At 39.5% G+C, this 24,004-nt stretch overlaps 2 protein-coding genes and 1 long non-coding RNA gene across 3 annotated transcripts; 1 reads left to right on the forward strand and 2 right to left on the reverse strand.

Moving 5' to 3' along the window:
* Positions 1-2,340: 2,340 nt before the first annotated feature.
* Positions 2,341-3,548, reverse strand: LOC147759681 (uncharacterized). The gene is made up of 2 exons (XR_015331527.1): positions 3,466-3,548; positions 2,341-3,162 (listed from the first exon to the last, which is right to left on the reverse strand). It is a non-coding gene; the product is annotated as an uncharacterized LOC147759681 (long non-coding RNA).
* An 18-nt stretch (positions 3,549-3,566) lies between these two features.
* Positions 3,567-9,463, reverse strand: LOC106172249 (uncharacterized). The gene is made up of 7 exons (XM_024075147.2): positions 9,453-9,463; positions 9,223-9,275; positions 8,740-8,908; positions 6,132-6,352; positions 4,885-5,793; positions 3,852-4,029; positions 3,567-3,621 (listed from the first exon to the last, which is right to left on the reverse strand). Exons 1-7 carry the CDS (start codon positions 9,461-9,463, stop codon positions 3,567-3,569), a joined length of 1,596 nt encoding a protein of 531 aa, XP_023930915.2.
* A 9,145-nt stretch (positions 9,464-18,608) lies between these two features.
* LOC147759682 (uncharacterized) lies at positions 18,609-21,580 on the forward strand. The gene is made up of 5 exons (XM_086998207.1): positions 18,609-18,619; positions 18,874-18,926; positions 19,388-19,559; positions 19,825-20,048; positions 20,682-21,580. The coding sequence occupies exons 1-5, from the start codon at positions 18,609-18,611 to the stop codon at positions 21,578-21,580; spliced, it is 1,359 nt and encodes a 452-aa protein (XP_086854333.1).
* Positions 21,581-24,004: the final 2,424 nt, after the last annotated feature.

Consider the following 24,004-nt stretch of genomic DNA (forward strand, 5'->3'; position numbering starts at 1 on the left):
ATAAAATATCAACTTCTAAAAAAGGATATTTAAAGATATATTGCCTAGTAATGTTTTTCAACTTATTAAGCATTTCATTATAAAGCAGCATTTTATCAATATAAATTAAATGTGGTTTTTTGCATTAAAGGGAAGTAAAAAATAAAAATAATTCCTCATTTGAACGAAATTTGTCATAATTCGTTTTCCGTGTGGTTTGGAAAGCCGAAATGCTACCAATGAGCTCTAGCTCTTTTAACGCTTAGAGTGATGAGTGTCGCTTCATTCATTCATTCATTCAAAAAAAAAAAAAAAAAAAAAAAACATTTACACATGTACATGTAAACATACGAGAGAGAGAGAGAGAGAGAGAGAGAGAGAGAGAGAGAGAGAGAGAGTATAAACAGTATACGTGTTGTTTCTATAAAACGGTGTCTGCTTACTCGTTTACTTACATGCAAAAAAAAAAAATAGTGTGAGGTGATTTCTTGCTGGGAAGTGTTGTAAAAAAATATTCATCTTGCTACATGAAGGACCTGGGTCCACTCTTGTGGGTCCGAACTAGATTTAGCAATCATATACTGGATGGTTTGGTTAAACATTTCTGTTATATTCTGTATAATTGAACTGTCCATTCAGTGTACCAATTTATGTGGCGGTATTTCGGCTAATATGGTAATCAGATGGTTACAGTAAAAGAACAATTCATATTTCAGTGCACAGAAATTTTGCTATCAATCATTCATACCGCCCTGTCTAATTGTCAGTGATATCCGAAAGCAGCATCAAGTTAAAGCCAAGTTGTAAATCAGGAGAGATGTACAAATGTAGAATGGTTACCTAGTTTTGCATATTGGCCATTAGCAATATGAACTGTTCTCCGAAAGTTTACGCACCAGTTTGTCTATTAGACCGTGGGTGATAAGGCCTTGTCGCTCTCCTCTCACTCTTGGTTTTACTGCTGATTTCTTCCATGTAACCTACTGTAGAATTCTCTGCCTCGATCAGATATTATTACAGATGGAAATCTAGTACCAAAATACACGAAATACACATTCATTAAAACACGTATCTTTATGCGTGACTTTTATAAGTCAAATGTAATGTAATAAATGTCTCCATTTCCCTGTGGTCCAACGGTTTCAGCTGTTTCCTTCAGTCAGGTGGACCACCCGTTCCCATGAGTCGGTTTTGGAAAGCTATGTCCTACTTCAAATTTCACTGGTTCACGTGGCCTCCGCCTAACTTTTCAACGGTGTGAGAGATGCGTTTAAATGCAACAACGTGGTCTCTCGACAATAGTGTCATTTATAATGTAAACACACCGCAAAATATTTTGTTTACATTGTCTGAAACATCGTTATTATGTTATTTCCACGGCATACAAGTAGCTAGAGATAACATTCCATTACCTTCACAGCTGGTTAAGTGTTGCCTTTCGTTTTGCCAAGAACGAAAAATGCCAGAGGAGTTTGATTTTATTAAGCCTCCATTCTCTTAATAACTTTTTTTTTGTAAAAAGTCTTCGTTCCGTCACAGAAATAAACCATGGACAATTTATGTTTTCCTTCTTTCTTTACGTTTGAAAATATCCTTCAAAATTATGTATTTTTGGTATCTATTTTGAAGTCAAAATACGTTTCTTTAACGTTTTTTATCAATTGTATTGCAGTTACATGTAGTAATTTCCGTACATTTGTGCATGTTGTGAAAAAAATGTAAAGTGTCTTTGAAAGTATTCCGTAACATTTCGAAAACAACACCCTCAGTTTTTAAAAATTTATTTAGGCGAAGAAGAGATATTGGTTTTTTTTCGCTGTCTAAATAAATTTCATTCTGTAATACCAATTAAATAATTGTCGTTCGTAGATAGCTCCAACACCATAGGGGCTCTCGCTGAAAGCAATTAAACACCGTAGCTCATTCAATATCTATCGATATCTTTATAAATGCTCATTTCGTCAGTTAGGGGATCTCTGCTTCGAGATTAAAAACAGCTTGGTTTCAGGTACTACATATAGTATTTGTGAACGAATTTTAAAAATTCACATCAAATATAAAGCTCACCAGCGGTTATAAATGAAGTCAGGGGAGTACGCGAAGATGCTGATTTACGAAAGAAAATCTGCACTTTTTATTAAATTGACCCTTTTTATCTCACAAAGTGCTCCCTTCAGCATATTTGTTTGTCTTCTGCCTCTCACTTGTCCTCTCACTGTTTATTCATAATCTCATACTTTGTGAAAATTATAATATAAAACAGCGTGTTTTTATGAAATACTCCTGTTAGTTTTCTAAAAAAAAGAAACTACAGGTACTACTACTACCACTACTACGTAAAGGCGTCGTTTAAACAACAAAGTGGTTTTATATATACTGACTATTTATATGATAAAAGCTACTGTGCTACCAAACAGAAACTGATCCCTGGTTAAATGAGTTCCAAGTGATATTAATGAACCTTGGCCATTCAAGTGGCACCGACGTACGTAACCCCGTGACACAGAGACAGACACAACTTGACACATTTCAGGTGGACAAATAAATACTTTGTGACCATGCGGCCTTTGGCAACTCCTAGAGAAAGATACTTTTTGTGTATTTTGCCTATAGTGTTTGGATTTAATATATCTGTATCCATAATCAATTTTCGTCGTCAGTACCTTAACTCTTCGTACCGGTGTAAAAGGAACGGTAGTCCTAGGAATGGAAATCCAGGGTCCCCTATGATTAGTACATGTTAGGTTAGCTGAAGTATAGGGGTAAGTGTATGGGCAGAATTTCACATTATAAAGTAATGGGGAACGGACTACTGTTCCTAGCGATCTGCCATTCCTGTCACACCGGTATGTAATTGTCTTGAACCAGTGACATAGCGTCGTTTACATGCACCTTTCACCTATCAGGCTTAAGATATGAAAGCTTCGGTAATCATATACTATCGAACTTCTAAAATGAATAAAATGTCATCCTAAGGCAACATCCCTTCCAATTTCCTTTTGATTCTTTCGATTTCACCTTTTTCATACGCCACTTGTTTGAAGTATGCTACATAGAGGGCGATGTTTCCCACCAAAACAGTTCCTATGACAACTCCAAGTACGATTTCATAGACCATAGCGTCCTTCAACTTTTGCAGGTCGGATTCCTTTTCACCACTTGGGGTCCAGTACGGATTGTCGCCTTAAATTGTACAATAAAGGCGCTTTAACAGTTATTCTACAATACATTCAAATGACATACTAGACCATGAGAAGTTTTTTTTAGCTTATTTGCTTTACTATCAAGTATCTAAACCAGACCATGGTTCTAGCATAAATGAGCTAAAATAATCATAAGGGTGAAGGGTTTCTTGATTTCAAGGGACGTCAGAGTCTCTAACCACAGAGGATTTTATCTGTTTGGTTTGGTTTTATCTTTATCTGAAAAACTTCTAAGGGAAATGAAAAAAGAACTGAAACTGAGCACATTGGAAGATGCACTTACCCTTTAGGAACATAAAGGAACCAACTGTCATAAATGGATTGAAGGTTGTAAAGCCAGTTGTTAAACTCCTAAATTGTGTTGAAGTTGAAGGCAATGAGCTCCTAAAAAACCTGGTAGTTGGGAAAAACGTTCTTGTGGACACTCCTGTAGTTTGAGCTGAAGTTGAAGGTAATGGGCTCCTAAAAAGCCTGGTAGTTGGAAAAAACGTTCTTGTGAACACTCCTGTACTTTGAGGTGGAGTTGAAGGCAATGGGCTCCTAAAAAATCTGGTGGTTGGAAGAAACGTTCTTGTGAACACCCCTGTAGTTTGAGGAGGAGTCTGCGTAACCAGTCTTGTAGTCGGAAGAATTGTCTGTCGAGGCAGAAGAATGATGAATCTGTCAGACATTCCCTTTTCTCCTTTCATTCCAAAGAATGGAAGGCCTTTAGCTCCCTGCATTCCCTTCTCCCCCGGACGTCCAACAGACCCTGGAAGTCCTTGCTGACCTGGATCCCCTGCCATGCCCTTCATCCCCTTCATGCCTTGCACTGAGTCACCTGGTGGCCCTTGGTTTCCCGGAAGTCCTATAAAATAAAGCTTGGAAGCATTAGTACATAAAGACAATATGTTAAAGAGGTTCAGTCAACCTCAAAAAGGGAATGTTATCGGATCTAAATTATTGAAAACGTGTTTGGGAAATTAATCATAAATCGTTTACAATTTAGGGTCTTTATAATTGTCCAAATAATGTCAAATTTGTTTTAAAATAGTAAAATCATTACATTGTGAATTCACAGTGAAACAATTTTATAGTGCTCGCTGTGCTTAAACTGATGTGCAACTTTTCAATGATATTTGATTGTGATACTTAACCTACCTTTTTGTTTTATTAGTAAAGTATTAGTGTATTGCTTTTAAGTATTAGCTTATTGTGTGTGTGTGTGTGTGTGTGCGTGCGTGCGTGCGTGCGTGCGTGCGTGCGTGCGTGCGTGTGAATGTGTGTGTATTTCAAAATGTACATTCCTTCAGTACAAGCTGGTATAGAATCACTCCCTTTTCGTTACTTTATTATTGTTTATTGGTCATTGCTATGGAATGCTATATCATTGGTTTTAAGACAATTTTAATATCAAACAATAATTGTATTTTTAATTTTCGAAATATTCCATTTTTTTACTAAGGGTATAAACATATAACTACCCTGTATGCTTAAGACAGGTGATAATCAATATATCCTTCTATAAATTCAGCCACTATGAAATTATATGAACCCATGATCTTATGTCAACTAGGAACAAGACAACATCAACAAATCTGCATGCATAGATCGCGGCCGTGATTTAATCAACGAGAGCATTCAAATGTGATAATCTCCCCATGTGAACCATTTCTTCCTATGCATGCATATTACTATATAAAAAACAAACATTCCCTCTTACCTTTCGGTCCGGCTGTTCCTGGTGGTCCTCCAGTCCCGGTTAGTCCAGCAGGCCCTATTAACCCTGGTGGACCAGCAGTTCCAGCAGCACCAACTGCCCCTTTAGGTCCACTTAGTCCTGGGGGTCCACCTGTCCCTGGGGGTCCTGCTGCTCCTTGGGGACCAACTGTTCCTGGTGGCCCACTGGTGCCTTGTGGTCCACCTGTTCCTGGAGGGCCACCGCTCCCGGGTGGGCCACCTGAGCCATTAGGCCCGTGAGTTCCAGGTTGACCGCCAGTTCCCTGTGGTCCGGCAGTTCCAGTACCACCCTTCAGTCCGGGTGGTCCACCAGTTCCTGTTGGCCCTGCTTCACCGCCAGGGCCACTAGTGCCTGGGGGGCCATCAAGGCCAACAGGTCCTGATGTACCTGGAGGACCCCCTGACCCAGATGTCCCTGCTGTCCCTGGGGGTCCTCCCGTTCCTGGTGGTCCTTGCGTGCCAGGAGGCCCTCCAGTACCAGAAGGTCCTTCGGTTCCGGGAGGACCACCCGATCCTGGCGGACCCCCTGTTCCTGAAGGTCCTTCTGTTCCGGGGGGTCCGTTTGAACCTGGCGGCCCGCTTGTCCCTGGAGGTCCACTGGTCCCTGGTGGTGCTCCAGTACCCGGTGGCCCACTACTTCCGGGTGGTCCCATGGTTCCAGGTGGTCCACCTGTTGCTGGAGGACCACCCGTTCCAGGAGGACCGCTGGTTGCAGGAGGACCGCCTGTTCCCGGTGGACCACTTGTTCCCTGTGGGCCCCCTGTGCCAGTAGGCCCTCCTGTCCCTGGTGGGCCTGCAGTGCCAGATGGACCTCCCGTTCCCGGAGGTCCACTGGTTCCTGGGGGTCCACTGGTTCCCGGTGGTCCGCCTGTTCCTGGTGGGCCCGCAGTAGCTATCAAATATTTCATGAGTATGTATAAAACAGCAAATTACGTTTTTGAATTGACGGTTCCAGAATGTTATTTTCAATAGAAATAAAAAAAAATACTGAGTAAATAAATTGCACAAAATTACCTTTCCAGCAAAAACAATTTAAAATCTCAATGAATCACGTACACACATTCGATCTCGTGCTTTTTACCTTCTTCATAACAAATTACAATTAATTACGGGCACTCAAGCTTTAAGTTCACTACATAAAATGTTATAAGGTAACATCGCAATACCTGTAAAGCACAACAAATTTTATGCAAATAGCAGTACGACAGCCACAGTCCCAACAGTAATTACCTATCTGTGACGCCCTGCAGACAAATCTCCTCGTTTCAGTGCAATCGCGATCTTGCCAGTCGTTTGCGCCGCCCGTCCGAATAACGACGCAGTTCTCGCCAGCTCCATCCGGTTCATTATTACTCCATTGAAAATAATCAACTGTAGTTCCATCGGTCCATGTGTACATACCCTCCATTCCTTCGTCAGTCAGGCCTATCCAGGAGACAGGTCCTCCGCCCCTACAGGAAGGTGAATAATACTTCGTATTATGGTCGTCGTAGTAGCCTACATGGTTTCCTTATCCACCAATAGGCTGGACCTCAACTCACACCTTACATTAATTACAACTGTTATGGTCTGTTTTGTCGTTGATAATTGGGTGCAGCAAGTAACCATATTTTTTTTCTAAAACAAGTTGTTTTTTGGTTTAGAAGACAGGGATTGCAAAATTGTGAAATGATACCCAGGTAATAACTACCCAGGAAAAAGCACGAATTCTTTGTGTAACGTTTCGTTCACATTTTAAGCTTTAACTGCTGACACATAGCACCTTAAGGCTTATCCAGATAGCGAACGTTGGGCCAGTGTCGGCATACCGACATCTTGCCAACTTCGGACCGACATTATTCCTCTTTTAGTGGTCAGTCAGTGGTAGGCCAAACATAGGCCTACCATCTTTTTGCAGTTGGGCTATAATGTGGCAATATGCGCGCTATACTTTCCCCTCTGTTGTCTTTGTATTTTATTACATAGAATATTTAAATTCTCCACTGTTTCAATTTTTTGACGAGACTTATGCTAATGCCACCAGTGTTTTGACAGTCGTGCTGGGAATGCTAATGCAGTGACAGCTCAGTGTACATGTCTTCTCCGCTAACACAATTGTATCAAGTACTCAAGGCCTGCCGTTCCCAATACCCATCTTCCAAACAACTCAATGTGTGATACTGTTTCATTTAGAATCGTGTACTGTATTCGTCTCTTACACAAATCAATGTATATGTATCAACAATGATTATTTATTTTGGCACAAGCATTTCAAATAACATAAAAGACATCTTTGCTTGTCCATTGGGACAGTGGTCAAGGTTAAAGGTTTGATGTCATGGTTATTACGATGATACTCTGCTCTATGTGTTGAGAACTAAATTTACCTTTGTGGACATTCTGCTAAATGCATATTTATGTTATAATTGCTTTTGCTGTTTTTTCTTCACTTTTACCCTAGGTTGCAGTAATTTGATTTATTCAAAACATAGGTAGGTTACAATAATTATTTTTCTCAGTTAATTCTATTCAGCCTGAAAGAACTTAGAACAGCCATTTACCACAAAAGCATTTGTTACCTTCCACGCCATCCGATGTTTCATTTGATTAAAGTCATAATAACTCTTCATTTTGGCCAAAAATTGGATTTTCCTGGAGTAAACGGCAATTTTCCCGTACTTACCAATGGTCAGCGACCCCATTCCTGCATTCAAAGTTAATCCAGGGTTTTTTTCCTAAACGTACGGTTTTTTGTTAAAATCTCTTAAGAGATTTTAACTGACGGAGCTCTCTCTGACATCGCATAGTCACTGTTGACCTACTTAAAACCGCGGGAAAAGCAGACAACAACAACACTATATAAGATTCATGAGATATATTCGTCTTTTTGTTAAAAATACATTAATATCCACAATGTGTGCCGTTCTGGGCTTTTTGTTATCCGACGCACTGTACAAAAACTCGCAACTTACGTCTGCGTCCGCATTAATGCGTTTGGCGCCATATGTTATTTTGGTCTCGAATGAACGCGAGAATCCGCGTGACACCATTACGTCATTAGCAACGAATGCCTTGATGAAAGCTTCGAAAGCCCTATTGACAAGCACAGATTTTAGTTTTACTACAATAACGGCCGTTTTAGTGGTAAAATACAATAGAATATATTTCCATGCGTTGTTTACAATGTATTTCATGCGGAATTTTGAATCTCAAAGGAAGAGTTATTATTGCTTTAATTGTCCTCGCGATTGGCCTCATTGGAGGGTTACATAAGAAGTTCCACTGTAGCCTGACAGAGAATCCGACATGACAGAGAGTCCGCTTCATGTTCATAGGTAAGCCTCTCCCTAGATTTTGGCCAACTTATATAGGTCAGGCTATAACCCTAACCATTATAACTAAATGGAGGGAGTTCTTTCTGTTATACGGATCTTCAGTTTCATTATACCGGGTTGGCACCAACAACACGCGCCTTTCTTCAACCTTATCACCTTGCCAGACTGAAGCTATTTGGGGTTTTGGACACCCCTGAAGTAATCATGCAACGACTGCCCTGATATGAGCCCTTACTATGGTGTGATTTTCCCGCATGCCCTGCAGGGACTCCACGCCTAGCTGTCTGTTATATTTTGGGAGAGTTTAGGGAAGCATTGGGTATAGTGTTTGGTACTCGCATATCACATCCGATAAGCTCTTTTACTTGGTCACCTTGGGTTTTAACACTTGTTTGGTAATGGCTGTGCGTCATGGGCACATCACCCCAAGAACGGATAGTAAATACAAACGTTACACGTTTACATTAGCCTCATACATGTAGTTCTGCGTTCATTTTACTAGCATGAGTAGTGTAATAACTTACAGTATGTTATCACCAATAAAAGTATTCTCGGCTGCACTGTGAATGCTGGCTAGATGTCCAGTTTCAAACGTGTTACAGAATGCCTCAGCGGCCGTGAAGGTTAACATCATGTCGACATAAAGGTAGCAAAAACCGTTCGCTGGATTTAATGTCCAATCAGTGAGGCAATCTGAAATGAAGACAAAAAGGAATTACTATATACTTGAATATACACAGTGAAACGAACTTAAATGAGAACAATTAAAATTTCATATAGACATGCATTCTTGGGCGTCGGTTCATGAAGTTGACAAAAGTGAATAAAGTGAAGCACAAGAAAATGCAAAAGACGAGGAAGCCACAGAAAAATAAACCGAGACTTAATTGACTTGTTTTAAACTGGTTCTTATTTGATATACATGGAACCCATAAGTTCATTAGCAATACAGCTATAAACGTGCACCTGCAGAAAGCTGACTAAACTTTATTTAAACTAGTTCTTACCTGATCTACACGGAACCCAGAAGGTTATCGACAATACAGCTATAAACGTGCACCTACAGAAAAAAAGAGAATTATCATTTGAAACGCACGGTAATGTTCGATAATGGTAATAGTCGTTTTTTAATGAAGATATTTGCCAAAAGCTACCCAAAAACTGTTTACGGTGAAATTTTAACCTTTAGGGTTATGCTTTCTCAAACAATGCTTCTTGTATCAAAATGCAGAATTACCTCCAGTCCATATCGAAAGTTTTGCATAAAACACACTCTAGAACAACTCACATTTAATCATAAAAACTCTCCCGTATATAATGACTGTCAACGCTTGTCATATTCATATCGTAAAAACGTCACGTGCTATGATTGGTCGACACGCGTGTGCTCTTTCAATTCCCAACCTATTGTGTTCGTTTCGCCTGGTGGCGACATATTTGACGAGCCTCAAGTTGACGATGGGATGTTTGAAATATGTGATACTACCGTACCGTAGGCATATCTCTCTGCCAGAGTTATTTGAAGAAAAGGGCGCACCACATTTACTAGTCAATGGGCTAAGCAGTAAAATGATTGCATGTAGATTAAATTTGATAAAAATTAGAAAAAAAAAGCTTGTGCATTCAGCATATCGTCTTTTCAGTCTTTATTGGCACTTATAAAGATAAGATTTGGGTGGGTATATATGGCAACCTATAGGACTTGACTAGGGCTGCCTATAAGACAGAAGTCACAAAGCCCGATCTCTGTTACCCCCCTTTTCAGTGTTTTACGTATATCATTAAGTAAGGTTAATGATTGACCAAGCCCACCCAGTCTGCTCTTGATTTCTATGTTCATTATCACATATCAGAATAGGTTCCCACCCCAAGGCAAAATAGGTCAGAATACCGGTAGGTCTAAGGAAAGACCCCAACACAAAGTAGAATATTGTAGGGGAGGTTCCCAGCCTAAAGCAGATCGGGTTTCGGGGGGGGGGGGGGGGGGGGGGGGGGGGGGGGGGGGGTCCAGCACAAGGCAGAACAGGTGTTAAAGGGGTTGTGTGTTAATCACTCCGTTCTTTTGTCCCTTTCATCTCCCTTTCGGTCCAGCAATAAAAAGACTGATCTGACTCTCAATAGAACATCCTCAGCAAGAACAATTAGTGCCATATATCAGCTGGATATAAACATATGGAAAGTAACATACTGTAACAGGTGTTCGCTTGTTCTTGTGTAGCTTTTGTGAATGCTTTCGTCAATTCTTTTTTCTGCAGATCACGGCACGCATGCGCAATCAACGCATTTTCGCTGTCGTGACTGGATGCCTACTTCCGTAGCGCGGGAAGCCGTGTAGATTCGTCGGTATGTCGTCTGCCTAACCTGAAATGGTAGAGCAACTGCCTAGATCAGAATGAAACACGCATAATATAGTTTGCGCATGCGTGTCTGTGGAAAAGTGAATGCATGCCTGAAGGAACGCAACGCCATGCCCCAAGTAAAACCAGTTTTAATCTCTGGGTAAATTGCCTTAAGTCTTAGAAAATGCTAATACAGGTGTTCTTATTTCATAATGTCTCATATCCATAATAGTAGTATTATATTTCATTGTATTTGTAATAAAAAAAGTAAAACTACATTCTTTTGGTAGCAATACTTGAATGAATTATTATTATTATTATTATTATTATTATTATTATTATTATTATTATTATTATTGAGGCTATTCCCCTGCCGTCTACAAGGATTTGAATTGAGGAAACCGTCCCAACAGTAAAATACCTTCTAAAATGAGACCCTGTAATAGTAGAATAACTGAAACTGTAAATCCCTGTCTTATGTCTTTTTAAAGTACGCGTATCTTTAATCACCCTGCCAGCTAATAAGCAGCATCGTACATCATTTTGATATACATATATTCTGCAATGAAATTACGAAAATCGTCTGTCAGACAAGAAATAAAATTAAAATTAATGAAAATACCAAAAACAGCCGCCATAGTAATCTCTATCAACAGCTATTTCATCTAGCTCATAGTGAACACTGATTTGTATACAATTAAGTCATAAAACCTTGCATCAGAGACCAGGTGGTGTAAAATTTCATGGCTCTGAATGCTTTGGAAATATGAGACTGTAATATAAAATTTAATATCAGTTTAATTTACGACTTATATGGCTTTTTCATATAAGACCTCTCGTGGGTAGATATGTTTTTATATGGAAAACTATGATAATGGCTGGTCTCTTGGTTTGTGTGTGTGTGTGTGTGTGTTAATGATAACCTAGCAAAGCTTCGTTGCCAATTCTAAATGTTTAATAGGAAACACAGTGCTGGTTTTGTTTTAAATATCATGGGATTTTGATACAATCTTTCCTTACGCTAGCTTATGTTCTTGAAATACCCGAATAAGTATAAAATAGCATTGCATCTTTCCAGCAATGTGTATTATAACGTTTCCTGTTTTACTAAAAAGCAACTGATATGTTACTACTGAGACATTAAAAGTGATAGTAGCCTCTAATGATATTTCAAACAATCGTATCTACTTAATATTGCCATGGGGTCGTAATAGACCCTACCAGGTAAATGTTGCATACTACAGTACGCTCTTTAGACTTTACACAACGTACATAAGGAATTAAGGACTACAAACGAGGACAACCGAAGATGATGCTTCTGTAGTCAAATATTCCTCTCTTAAATATTATTGCTTTTTTTTAAATATTCCTCCCTTTCCTAAACAAAGAAAAATGGAATATTTATGTGAATTTTATCATACTGTGTGGTTTTGATTATTAAATAATTGTGTGCCTGTTGTGGAAATAGCATTAAACGTTTTGCATAACTGACTCTCGCGCTTTCGGGTGCTTTAATTTGCATTCATCTGTAATAAACTTTTTCCGTTACCAAGGAATAAAATTCCTCTAGGAATTTGACGGTTTGAAGTGCCATCTCCTCTGAATACTATATCCGTGTGGAGCTTTGTTTTATATGCATCATTATAGGGGTTATTACGTGCATTTTCAGAGGGACCTTTTCAGACTCGGTTCCCATCCCTAGATCGATCTAACAGGATCGGTCCATCTCCACGTGGTTTCTCGCTAAATTGCTTTCGGCTAAAGGGGCTTAGATGTCTCGGACGCCTACTAAAGCTGCTAAACGATAGTTAATTACCCCCTATCAGCTTCAGTAGGCGTGACAGACTTCTTATCAACATCGGCATAAAACTGCTGTCGAAACAAAAACTGGGTTCATTGTGAAAGTATGTGTCCATTAATTGAAAAAGAATGTCGGACTGTTGTCTGGGTCGTCGATTGCATGCGGTTGTATTTTATTTGAGTGGCAATTTACTGACGTTTATATTGATTTACATCGATCGCGCGCTGTCTGTGTGGAGTGATGCGTGAATTAAAATTATTGGTTTTATACTGATTCTATCCATATAGTTTGAAACATTCTACCGATATGCATAATGGTGAACTGGAATGGTACTAAAAGAGCAGGTTTCAATGCAAGTGATAGTCATCAGCTCAGCAAAATGGTTACCACATGTGCCTCGTACCTTCGAGAAACAGTGTTCAGTTTCCGTGCTTCAAGCGTTGTACTGATTTGCCCCTCATAACATAATCATCAAAATGTCGCACCGCTTTAACCGTCGTAAATGTCACTTTTTTCACTATGGAACTTAAATTAATAACCGCTTTATACTATACTACTTAACTTCATATAAAACCCCTGCAAAAGAAACGTGAATAATATTTCAAAAGCTTAAAATATGCATGCAGTAGATAACATGGTCTGGCAAGATAAACATTACTCGAACATTTACTAGTATTTCAAGATTCATATAAAAACTTTCAAAGCTGATTTAAACAAATGACAACATTGAAATAATTCTGCTTGAAACGCTCTTAACTGTATACAGAGGTACGCATTGTTACCATCCCTTCTTCTAGGTCACACACACACACACACACACACACACACTCTAAAGTCCCTTTCTACATGTTATATGCCTGAATAATATCTACTTGGTGGAGTTCACAGACGCAATTTCTACAGTGCCTCATTAAAATCACAATTAACATTTTAATCATACTGCTTTGTAACATATTTATTTTTATGCAGTTCTACATTAACAAATAAAGTATCTTGCCAGTTTGACACAGAGAAAGGCATTTGCACATGCCTTTGGAAGACCTTTGTTCATTCGCCATTTATGTACAGGTCTTTGGCTGATTGCTCATCATGTCGTCAGGACAACTACAAAAGTGCAATCATTTCGTCTCAAGATGGCCCTCCCCTTGCCATTTTTTCCGGATCAAAATGGCACTTCCAGTTAACCACTGGAGAGCAACCCATCATGACAATGACAACAATTATTAATAATGCATGCAGCCAATACAACCATATGTCTCCAAAACAACGAAATTAAATTACCTTTACGTTTCACAGGACCACGGTATATATCAGAGAACATGAAGATCAGGAAGACAGGCTTGTATTTATTTATTTATTTATTTATTTATTTATTTATTTATTTATTTATTTGTTTGTTTTTTGTTATTTTATTTTATTTTATTTTTTGCAAAAGAGAGGAAATTAAAAGAGTGCACGAGTGAACTTGCAGTACGACATTTATGGTAGTGATCAATGTGAAACTGTCCAAAGCTCACACGTCCTCTGGTGACATTCTATCTCACGGGAAAACTGTATTCCTTCGGTGATTTATGGACAAAAGCGACCAATAAAATGTCATACATTTTCAACTTGTCTTTTTTATTACAGCATGGATTTGGACAGGTAAAATCTTTAATAGTTTTTTTTAATAAAAAAGAGAGAGAGAAATACAAGAAAGAGCAAGGACACGGGTTCAGACGACGTTAATGGTACCGAGCGCATGGCTCTCCAGAGCGTGCATGCCAACCGGTATCGTTCTGTTCATTTCATGGCCTGGGAAACTGTTTGATCAAAGGAAATATTTAATGCAAGGTGATGGCGACATTTAAAGTATCAGTCAGACAGTGCTCATCACAAACTTGTAGTGCATTACATGGATGAGGAAAACATACAGACCGTACTCGGGCATTTATTTCAAATTTATCTTTACTTTGAAAAAAAAAAAAAAAACGAATTTAACACCCCTCTCCTCATGACAATGACTCTAATTTCCAATAATGCATGCAACCAACACAGCTATATGTCCCCAAAACAACAACACTAAGTTACCTTTACGTTTCAGAAGACCACGAAATATATCAGAGAACATACATATCAGAAAGACAGGTTTGTATTTAATTTTTTTTTTTGCAAAAGAGAGGAAATAAAAAGAGTGCACGAGTTGAAGTTGCAGTATATTTATGGTAGTGATCGAGTGTAAAACTGTCCAAACACGTCCTCTGGTGTCATTCTATCTCACGGGAAAACTTTGTTCCTTTATTGACATTTTTATGGACAATGGGGACCAATAAAATGTCATACATTTTCAACTTGCCTTTTTTATTAGTGCACGGCTTTGGTCAGGTTTAAACTATAACAGGACATTTGTACATCAAAAAGAGAGAGGAGTTTAGAAAAAGCTAGGACACGCGATCAGGTGACGTTAATGGTACCGGGCGCATGGCTCCATCTCCACAGCGTGCACGTTTACTGGTACCGTTCTGTTCATTTCACGGCCTAGGAAAATGCTTGATCAAAGAAAACAATTAATGCGTGGTGACGGCGACATTTAAAGTGTCAATCAGACAGTGCTCATAACATGCATCTAGTACATTATGTGGGCAAGACATACAGACGGTACTCGGGCATTTATTTAAAAATTAATATCTTAACTTTGAAAAACGGATTTAAAAATGTCCTCGTGACAATGACTCCGATTTACAATAATGCATGCAGCCAACACAGCTATACGTACCCAAAACAATGACATTAACATTATGTTAAGTTACCTTTATGTTTCAATACAAGACATGCAGATCAGAAAGACAGGTTTTTATTTTTATTTATTTATTTATTTATTTTTGCAAAAGAGAGGAAAGACACGTCCTCTAGTGGCATATTGCATCTCACGGGAAATCTTTGTTCTTCGGTGATTTTTTATGCACAAAAGCGACCAATAAAATGTCATACATTTTCAACTTGACTTTTTTTATTAGTGCACGGCTTTGGTCAGGTTTAAACTATAACAGGAAATGTGTACGTCAAAAAGAGAGAGGAATACTAGAAAAAGCTAGGACACGCGATCAGGTGAAGTTAATGGTATCGGGCGCATGGCTCTCCAGGGCTCGCATGTCAACTGGCATCGTTCTGTTCAATTCATGACCTGGGAAAATGCTTGATCTAAGAAAACATTTAATGCGTGGTGACGGCGCCATTTAAAGTGTCAATCAGATTAAACTTGTATTTTAAAGAGTGTCTTAATAATTACGTAAAAGATATAGATTTTGTCCTAATATGTGCAAAACACAGGTATCACTATTGTTAGTATTGGAGGAATCCTGTGCACCACAGTCACCTTTTATTAAGACCATTAAATCTGTGACATTTGATTCATGAAATTGATATATCGAACTTAAGGAAATATACTTTTCTTTATTTCAACATGTATCAAAAGTAAGATGGAAAACGGCACAGCCCAATATGAGGTCAAGGTACTAGTAAACCAAATATTGTGTCGAAGGGTCTGTCCCTCGATACAGATAAGAGGAGTTATACATGGGGGAAGCGTCCATTGACTCTCTCCTGACCCACATTTTGACAACAGTATGTGCCCTAGCTACACGTATGGACCTATAGAGAGCTTAAACACCAAGGGATCGCTCATATGTTGACAATATCTAGTTGTGTTCGTCAGTGAGACGTGACATCATTAATTACAGGTGTACAAATATATGGAAGAACTGATGAAAGAGTAACTTGTGAGTAAATTAACAATATAAATCATAAATACGCCAAATGAAATGCCAGTCTTAAATCGCACTAAAATGGATAGATTGACAGACAGTCAGACAGACAGATAGATAAAAGGACGGTATGACGCAGTAAGCGAAAAAAAAAAATGGCTCATTTTAATCCCCTCAGGCATAGTTGGTTTTCATTCTATGCCAACAACACAGTGTAATTGTTTGAGCGAAGAACAGACTGTACTGTCATCGCAATAGCACAACCAGTGTCACTGCATTTTAAAAACAGTGGCAACTTAAAACACAATGTTGAAAGATGCGGGAAATGCAAATAACAAATGCACTGAAACAGAGAAGGGATAACATATCAGACTGAGGTTTTATGAGTATTTTTCGAGTCAAAAGAAAAAACGATAAGTAGAAAGATGTCAGTAATTCTGGCATTTCATCTAACTCTTACACAAAGTGTAAAAATTGGCAGCGGATGGCACATCAAAATCGGGGCATAAATAAGCTCAGTCCAAGTGCTATATTTCATAGGTACATTTGAGATGATGAAAGCCAAATTATGCACTCCGTTCACGTATTATTTTACGTGCACTGTGACTGTGTCTAGAAGGGGACACAATGCCAAAAGTAACTATTTTCTTGACGCACTCTGGCTTGGGAGCTCAAACCCCCTACATGTGTACTTTGACCTTGTTTCATTCCATTATTGAACCCTTGAACAGTTTGAACAATCAAAAGAACAAACTTGTACTAAAGTATATATATATATATATATATATATATATATATATATATATATATATATATATATATATATATATATATATATAGGCATTGATGTGTTCTGGCACTAGCCAAAGGAAGCCCGCAGGCTACCTTGAACATCTTTACAACTAATCGAGTATCATTCTATCGACTTACAGCTAGAAAATACCGTGAACAGGCTACAACATCGCCTACCCAGTAATATCTGTAATGACCCCCAAATGTTTTAATGACAGGGAGGTCCCAGGCGAGCGTTAAATGCGGGCGAGCTCTCAACACACTCTCTAAAAGGGATATCAACTCATGATCATTTTGGTGACAGTTTTCCCATTCTCATCAATTGCTAGTGAATCCGTTCCGACATTCAGTTTGAGTCCTTGTTTTCCTTTTTTTTAAGTTTTTTGTTAATAATCTCTTAAAAACTGAATTTTAGTCTCTTAATATACATTATTACAGGGGGCTATCGAGATTATGTGGTCCGATGGCAAGCACAGGTTCCAAAATAATTGCGTTAAATGGGATATTTTTATGTTTCTATGAGTTGTTTACAATGTATGTATTGTGAAATATGGACTTAATGGAAGAGTTGTTACCCCTTTAAGCTTGAACTTGACTGAATGGGTATCAACGTGCATGTTTGAATGTTATTTGAAACCTTCTGTTGTGAAAGACTGCGTCTGTGTGTTTGCATGTGTCTGTGTGTGTGAATGTGTAAATGCGTATGTGTGTGTGAGTGTGTGTGTGTGTGTGCACACGGTTGTGTGAGCACGCGTCTGAACAGCTGTCATCAGGAGATTATAATTTCTAAATTCATTTTATACTGAACGATAAACGCCGCTACCTAATAATGCCCCTTAGCATCAATTCTGGTCGTGTTAATTAAAAAGCGCCACACTTTTTGACCAAACAGGGAGGGTTAATTACATTTTACTGCTTTTTTCATGAGGGCTAATTAGAGCCAAACATCTGTTTACAATTGTTTTCATATGTTGATTGGTATAATAAATATGTATCGGAAATAACCTGAAGCTCAAACATATTTAAATCTAAAAGCACTCTTTAACAAGCAAATATAGCGTTTTAAACTTCGTCTATTGATGTATATGTATATGTATGCACGTATAAATGGCATAGAAAGGTTCGTGATTTTTAAATACTGCAGTCGGTGTGAGACTTCACCAAGTATTATAACATAAATCTAATATATTAAAAAGCATCGTGCGTACCATTCACTATTTATAACGCAATGGGTTATGTCATATGTTACCGCCACCTAGCTTTATTTAAAGTTATATGAATTCCGTCATTTTTGCTGTTCTTTAGTTTTAAGTAAACTGGTAAGCCTTATTGGTATGATCCAAGGATATTGAGAAACTAATGGAAAGGATATTGAACAATTGTTGGTTCCATATGCAACACACAGCACCTTAAGATTGCAAAAAGTTCTGACAAATAAAGGTCTGAATTCGTTTCTGCCGGAGGCCTTTCGAAAACATGAAATGTCATCTGAAACCATCATTAAACTCGGAATGAAACCTCTTAGTGTTAATAACGGTAAACATCAATTAATTTGTTTGTGGATGGACACCAAGCGGAACATCCAACAGTTAATGCCAACCGGGGTCGTAAACGACAGCGAATAAGGCGAAAATCGTAATTATATACTGTATTCCAGCTTAAAAAAATAGAACTAACTGGTCATCGCTACGTGGTGCAGCTTTTGCGATAATCGGATCATGGAATGGAGGTAAATGTTTCATTTTGATTGAACATTGATAAATTTTTGAAATACTTATACTGAAGATTTATTAATTTGCAACATTTATCATCAACATTATTACGTACCTTTGAGCAATTTTGTGAAAGAAGGTTTTGAAATATGAGGCGGCTAACGTTACTTGAATACCTGTGTATCAATGATCTTCTTTTAAATCAAATCTTTTGAATAACACATTGGACAAGCGGCAACCACCAAATGAATAAATATTTTGCTGATTCCAGGTACTTGAGTGTCCCTGTATTCTCGATCATCCTTTATTTCCCATGTATAAGAGGTACGTTCTACAGACAAACGCAAAGCGCGTGTGTCGCGCGCTGGAATGCGTTTTGGAACATGCGTCTTCCCGGGGCTACTTCATTTCATTGGTTCTTTAATTAATTTCAATTTGAACTAGCTCCGTGACCTTATTCAATTTTTTGAGATTAAGTAATGACTTTCGCAGAAAAATGAATTTTTTTTGCCAATTTCTCGCTAACAGGATGCCCCGATGGTTGGGTGCTGTACGGGCCAAATCGCTACTGCTACAAATACTTCGACTTTCAATTAAACTTTACTGATGCTGAGGCTTTCTGTGGCATGCGTTTTGGAACATGCGTCTTCCCGGGGCTACTTCATTTCATTGGTTCTTTAATTAATTTCAATTTGAACTAGCTCCGTGACCTTATTCAATTTTTTGAGATTAAGTAATGACTTTCGCAGAAAAATGAAATATTTTTGCCAATTTCTCGCTAACAGGATGCCCCGATGGTTGGGTGCTGTACGGGCCAAATCGCTACTGCTACAAATACTTCGACTTTCAATTAAACTTTACTGATGCTGAGGCTTTCTGTGGCAATGTGCTAACCGGACAATTAGCCAGTATTCACAGTACCGCCGAGCAGGCATTTGCCGCCAGCATAGTTCCTGTGTAAGTGCCTCTATGTATTAAGTATGTTGACTTAGCAGCTTTTGTCTAGACACCGTGCATATATTTCGAAGCTTAGGTCATTAATTTCATTCATTTTTATCATAGCCAGCTACACCTCGAGTGTTAAGTAATTATACGAAAATAATCACCTAAGGCCAGACGCGTTCGTCCTTACATCTATGTAATCCCTGTTGCTGCACTAATTTTGTCAATATCTCTTTTTTCTTTTTTGAATGCTTTCCATTCTCCATTTTAATTTTAACAGGACTGACCCCCGCTGGGTGTGGATAGGACTTACGGACGCTGCCGTAGACGGTACGTTTACGTGGACCGACGGTAACTCAGTTGATTTCTTTGCCTGGCAGGCAAGACAGCCTAACGGCGGGGCGGTGGAGAATTGTGTCGGCTTGAACACGCTTCGGAGTCACACCTGGGCAGACAAGAAGTGTGACACAAGACTAACCTTTCTCTGTCGGGCTTTGTGGATAGGTAAGAGTAATTCTGGTAATTTAATAGTAGTTTCTATAGTTTGTGCGTAATCTTTTAAACTTGTGTTCGTCGGAAATCTGTTGCCCTCAAACATTTGGTTTCTTATGACAACCAAGGTTTCGAGCGAGAAAGCTGTCCGCGGGTGTTCCACATGTAATTATGCTACAAGAGACCTCACTCCCTTTCACATCGTCTTCACCCGCGCGTCCTGCTGCTTAGGTGGGCCCTGTCAAACGCGGGGGATCCTTTAAAGTGACTGTAAAGAATAGTCCCTTTATTAATCGGTCAATTCCTCAAAATGTTATAATGCTTTCATGTAAAAATGCTTTAATGTGAAAAGTCCACAGTTCCGTAGTATGTTTAACATCCTAAGGGCCGTTTATAGCAAATGGTCACAACCAAGAAAGACACCTAACTTTTCCTATTGCCGAGACTAAGACTTAAGTAATCGGAAAACAAAGCAAATGATGACAAATGCACACAACTACATGGGCGAATGAACAGTTTGAATTTGATTGAAAATCCTCATTTGGGTACATAATGCATGTCAATACAAATTTACCTGTAGCTGTCATAGCCGTAACATATCAGAAGTCAGAAGCTTGGAAAAGTCCCCTGTTATTGTACATGTAGGTCCAGAAGGCCCGCCTGGTACAGAAGGACCACCGGGAACAGATGGGCCTCCAGGAACAAGCGGTCCACCTGCCAGTAGTGGCCCGCCGGCTACAGGTGGGCCGCCAGGAACCCAAGGTCCACCAGGAACAGGTGGCCCTACGGGAAATGACGGCCCTGCTGGAACTACTGGTCCTCCAGGATTGGACGGGCCTCCAGGGACAGTTGGACCACCTGGAACCAAAGGGACATCAGGTACGACAGGCCCTCCAGGCACGGAAGGACCCCAAGGAAGCTACGGGCCGGTGGGGTTTAACGGACCACCAGGAACCACAGGAACGCCAGGAACAGCAGGACCACCGGGACTGAAGGGCCCTCCTGGCACGATGGGGCCAACAGGAACCGAAGGGCCTCCTGGAACAAACGGACCTCCTGGTTCTCAAGGGCCACTCGGTAACCAAGGGCCCCCAGGTACAAAAGGTCCATTTGGACTTGTGGGGCCTCCTGGTATGTCAGGACCTCTAGGACTTAACGGTCCACCAGGCAGTGGCGGTCCCATTGGTCTTGCAGGACCCCCGGGAACTGGTGGTCCAAGTGGACTGAAAGGTGCCTCTGGAACGGAAGGTCCACAAGGAACGGGAGGCCCACAAGGTATATTTGGACCCAGTGGCTCAGTTGGTCCACAGGGGAAAAGTGGGCCTACGGGCACAGTCGGCCCCTACGGTACCGGTGGGCCACCTGGCACTATGGGCCCTCAAGGAACAGGAGGACCTCCGGGGATAAATGGCCCAAAAGGACACCCTGGGCCTAATGGGTTAGCTGGTCCTGTGGGAAAATCTGGACCAAAAGGAGAGAGTGGGCCTCCTGGGCTTCAAGGTCATGAAGGACCTCGAGGGTCAGTTGGACCAAAAGGTGAGTAAGCACCAGTTATTCTTTCAATTTTACTTGTACGTTGATTTATTGTATGCATAACTGGAACATCCAACTAACTCCTGTGTACATGTAGGTATAGTTTTAAGACCCCGACTTACATATAATATTTTACAAATAAAGGTATTGTTGGAGATCAAGGTCCACCAGGAGACTCAGTCAGAGGCAATAAAGGCATACAAGGCGCACAAGGAATCCCCGGCCAACCCGGATCACCAGGATCTATTGGTGACCTAGGGATGAAAGGACAACCGGGACAAAAAGGCCTCCCCGTGGTAGGAATGAAAGGAGAAAAAGGGATGTCTCAACGCTTCATCATGTTACTGCCTAGACGACCATTACAGCCAACTCCAGGGCAATTTAGACCCAATTTTAACAGCTTTGCCACACCTGCCAGACCGGAGGTTGTGCCCCTCAATACAATAAGGGCAACCACGCAGTCGTCCTTTGATATATTCCAACGTAATCCTTTTCTACGATTTTGGGCCATGATGACAACTAGACCTACGACTTTTCCCACAACAATGGCAGTGAGAAGACTATCTCAGGCCACTACCTTCTTCCCGTTTGATAATCCCCGTCAAGCTGTCCTCGCTTCGAGCGGGTTCTCTGTATTATCCAGTGGTGGAAATGTTCCGTTTTTCCAGTTGTTTAAAGGTAAGAATTGCGAAGAACTGTGAAACTGTGGAGAACCGTGGATTTTTTTGTTCCATCTGCGTACGAAATACCATTATGATGACCTGTTCGTCTCTCTGTTTTTCTTAACATTGTCACTTTGCGATACACTGTGTATGCATGTATTCAAACAAAATTGACGTAAGATATTGAAACTTGGCCCTTGCAACTTTCTGAAACAACTTTCTGAATGCTCGCATTTCATAGAATAAAAAATCGTGAAAACGAAATACCATGTTGATGAGATATTATATATGGCAATATATTTAAATATGCGTAAGAACATTGATGATAATGTACAGTATATACTGTATAACACGGAGTACGTGATCAAACTAAAATGAACATATGAAGTAATTCAGATACAATATTTTCTATCTCTACAAATGTAACACATATGAGTTTTTCTTTTCAAGGTGACGATGAGCGGAACCCAAACGAGGATGGTGGAAAACATGATATTGAAAAGCAAATGGAACGGTTGAAACTGCAAGAGGTAGTACTAGGTGTCATCATCGGGTCCATTTTGATTGGCACAGTGGTCCTATATGTGGCATATTTCAAAACCGTCGCATATGAAAAACGAGAAATTGATAGGATTAGATTGAAGTTGGACCTACTGAGGTCTTTGGAGGAAGACCATGCAAAAAATTATACGGAAGTACATTAGTGTACAACGATTTCACTAGTGTTTTATTTTTGTTATAAACTCTCATGGAGGTTTCTTAGACTCGGTTAAGCTGATGTTCATCATCTCTTTTACATTGTACATGAATAAACCGATTTTGTGTGTAGATGCTACCTTATTGTCAATAACATTTGCATCTGTCCAGTTTTAGTAAAATGAATTACATAATATAAAAGGGATAACCATCACTATCGTCAGACATCGATGGAAACATGATATAAGTGGTCTGTGTTCCAATTGATATGTTTACCAAAAGGCTAAACAATTGTTGTTCGAAATGTCCCATTCTCCACGTGTTAGTTCCATCAAGAAGTTATAAAGAGAAGGAGTAGAAACAAGGGGTTTCCTTTCATCCTATCCTCGTAACGGGCTTAATCCTAATAATTACCCAGCTGGTGGTCTTAGGGAGAGCTTGTGCCTAATACATATTCAAAAACCGTTCACATGGGTTGCTTCAGCCAATTGGGATAAAGCCTCGCGAAGTCTCTAATAATCTCACAGAGAAAACATGGTGGGATTACAGAAAGGTGTAGAGAGAGATTTCAAGCCTGGACGCAACCATTTTGGGAAATAAAACTCAAATCATGCGAGATACACCTTCATTTGATCTAGAGCCGATTAGTTATACTAAAATTAGTTTCACATCAAGAATGTATGAGAACAATTTCACAAACCCACCTTCAACGCTAAAATTTGCACCTGTAGAAGTCTCATATTCATTTCAAATTCTTTTTGTCGTGTAAAGGAAATTTATCTTCATCTAGGAATGACACATTCAATTCACAGCCGTGTACACAAAACAGTAGTACTTGCAATTTCCGTATGCCAAGCTCGTTTCTTTCTTTTTTGGCACATTATTGCTTATATACCAGGTAGAGCTTAAACAGGAAAATTGGGGAAATGAAAATAAGTTATTGCACTAAGTATGATTCTAAATAAAATTTCAGTAATACATTTTTTTGTTTATATTATTGTCTATTACAGGAGGTCAACTAATAGTAGACTGATAGTTTAAATTCATTAGAAGAAAAAACCAAAGAAATATTTTTAT

The sequence above is a fragment of the Lingula anatina genome, chromosome 10 (assembly GCF_051362555.1).
Source record: "Lingula anatina isolate TDL-2025a chromosome 10, LinAna3.0, whole genome shotgun sequence".
In the NCBI taxonomy this organism is placed as follows: domain Eukaryota; kingdom Metazoa; phylum Brachiopoda; class Lingulata; order Lingulida; family Lingulidae; genus Lingula; species Lingula anatina.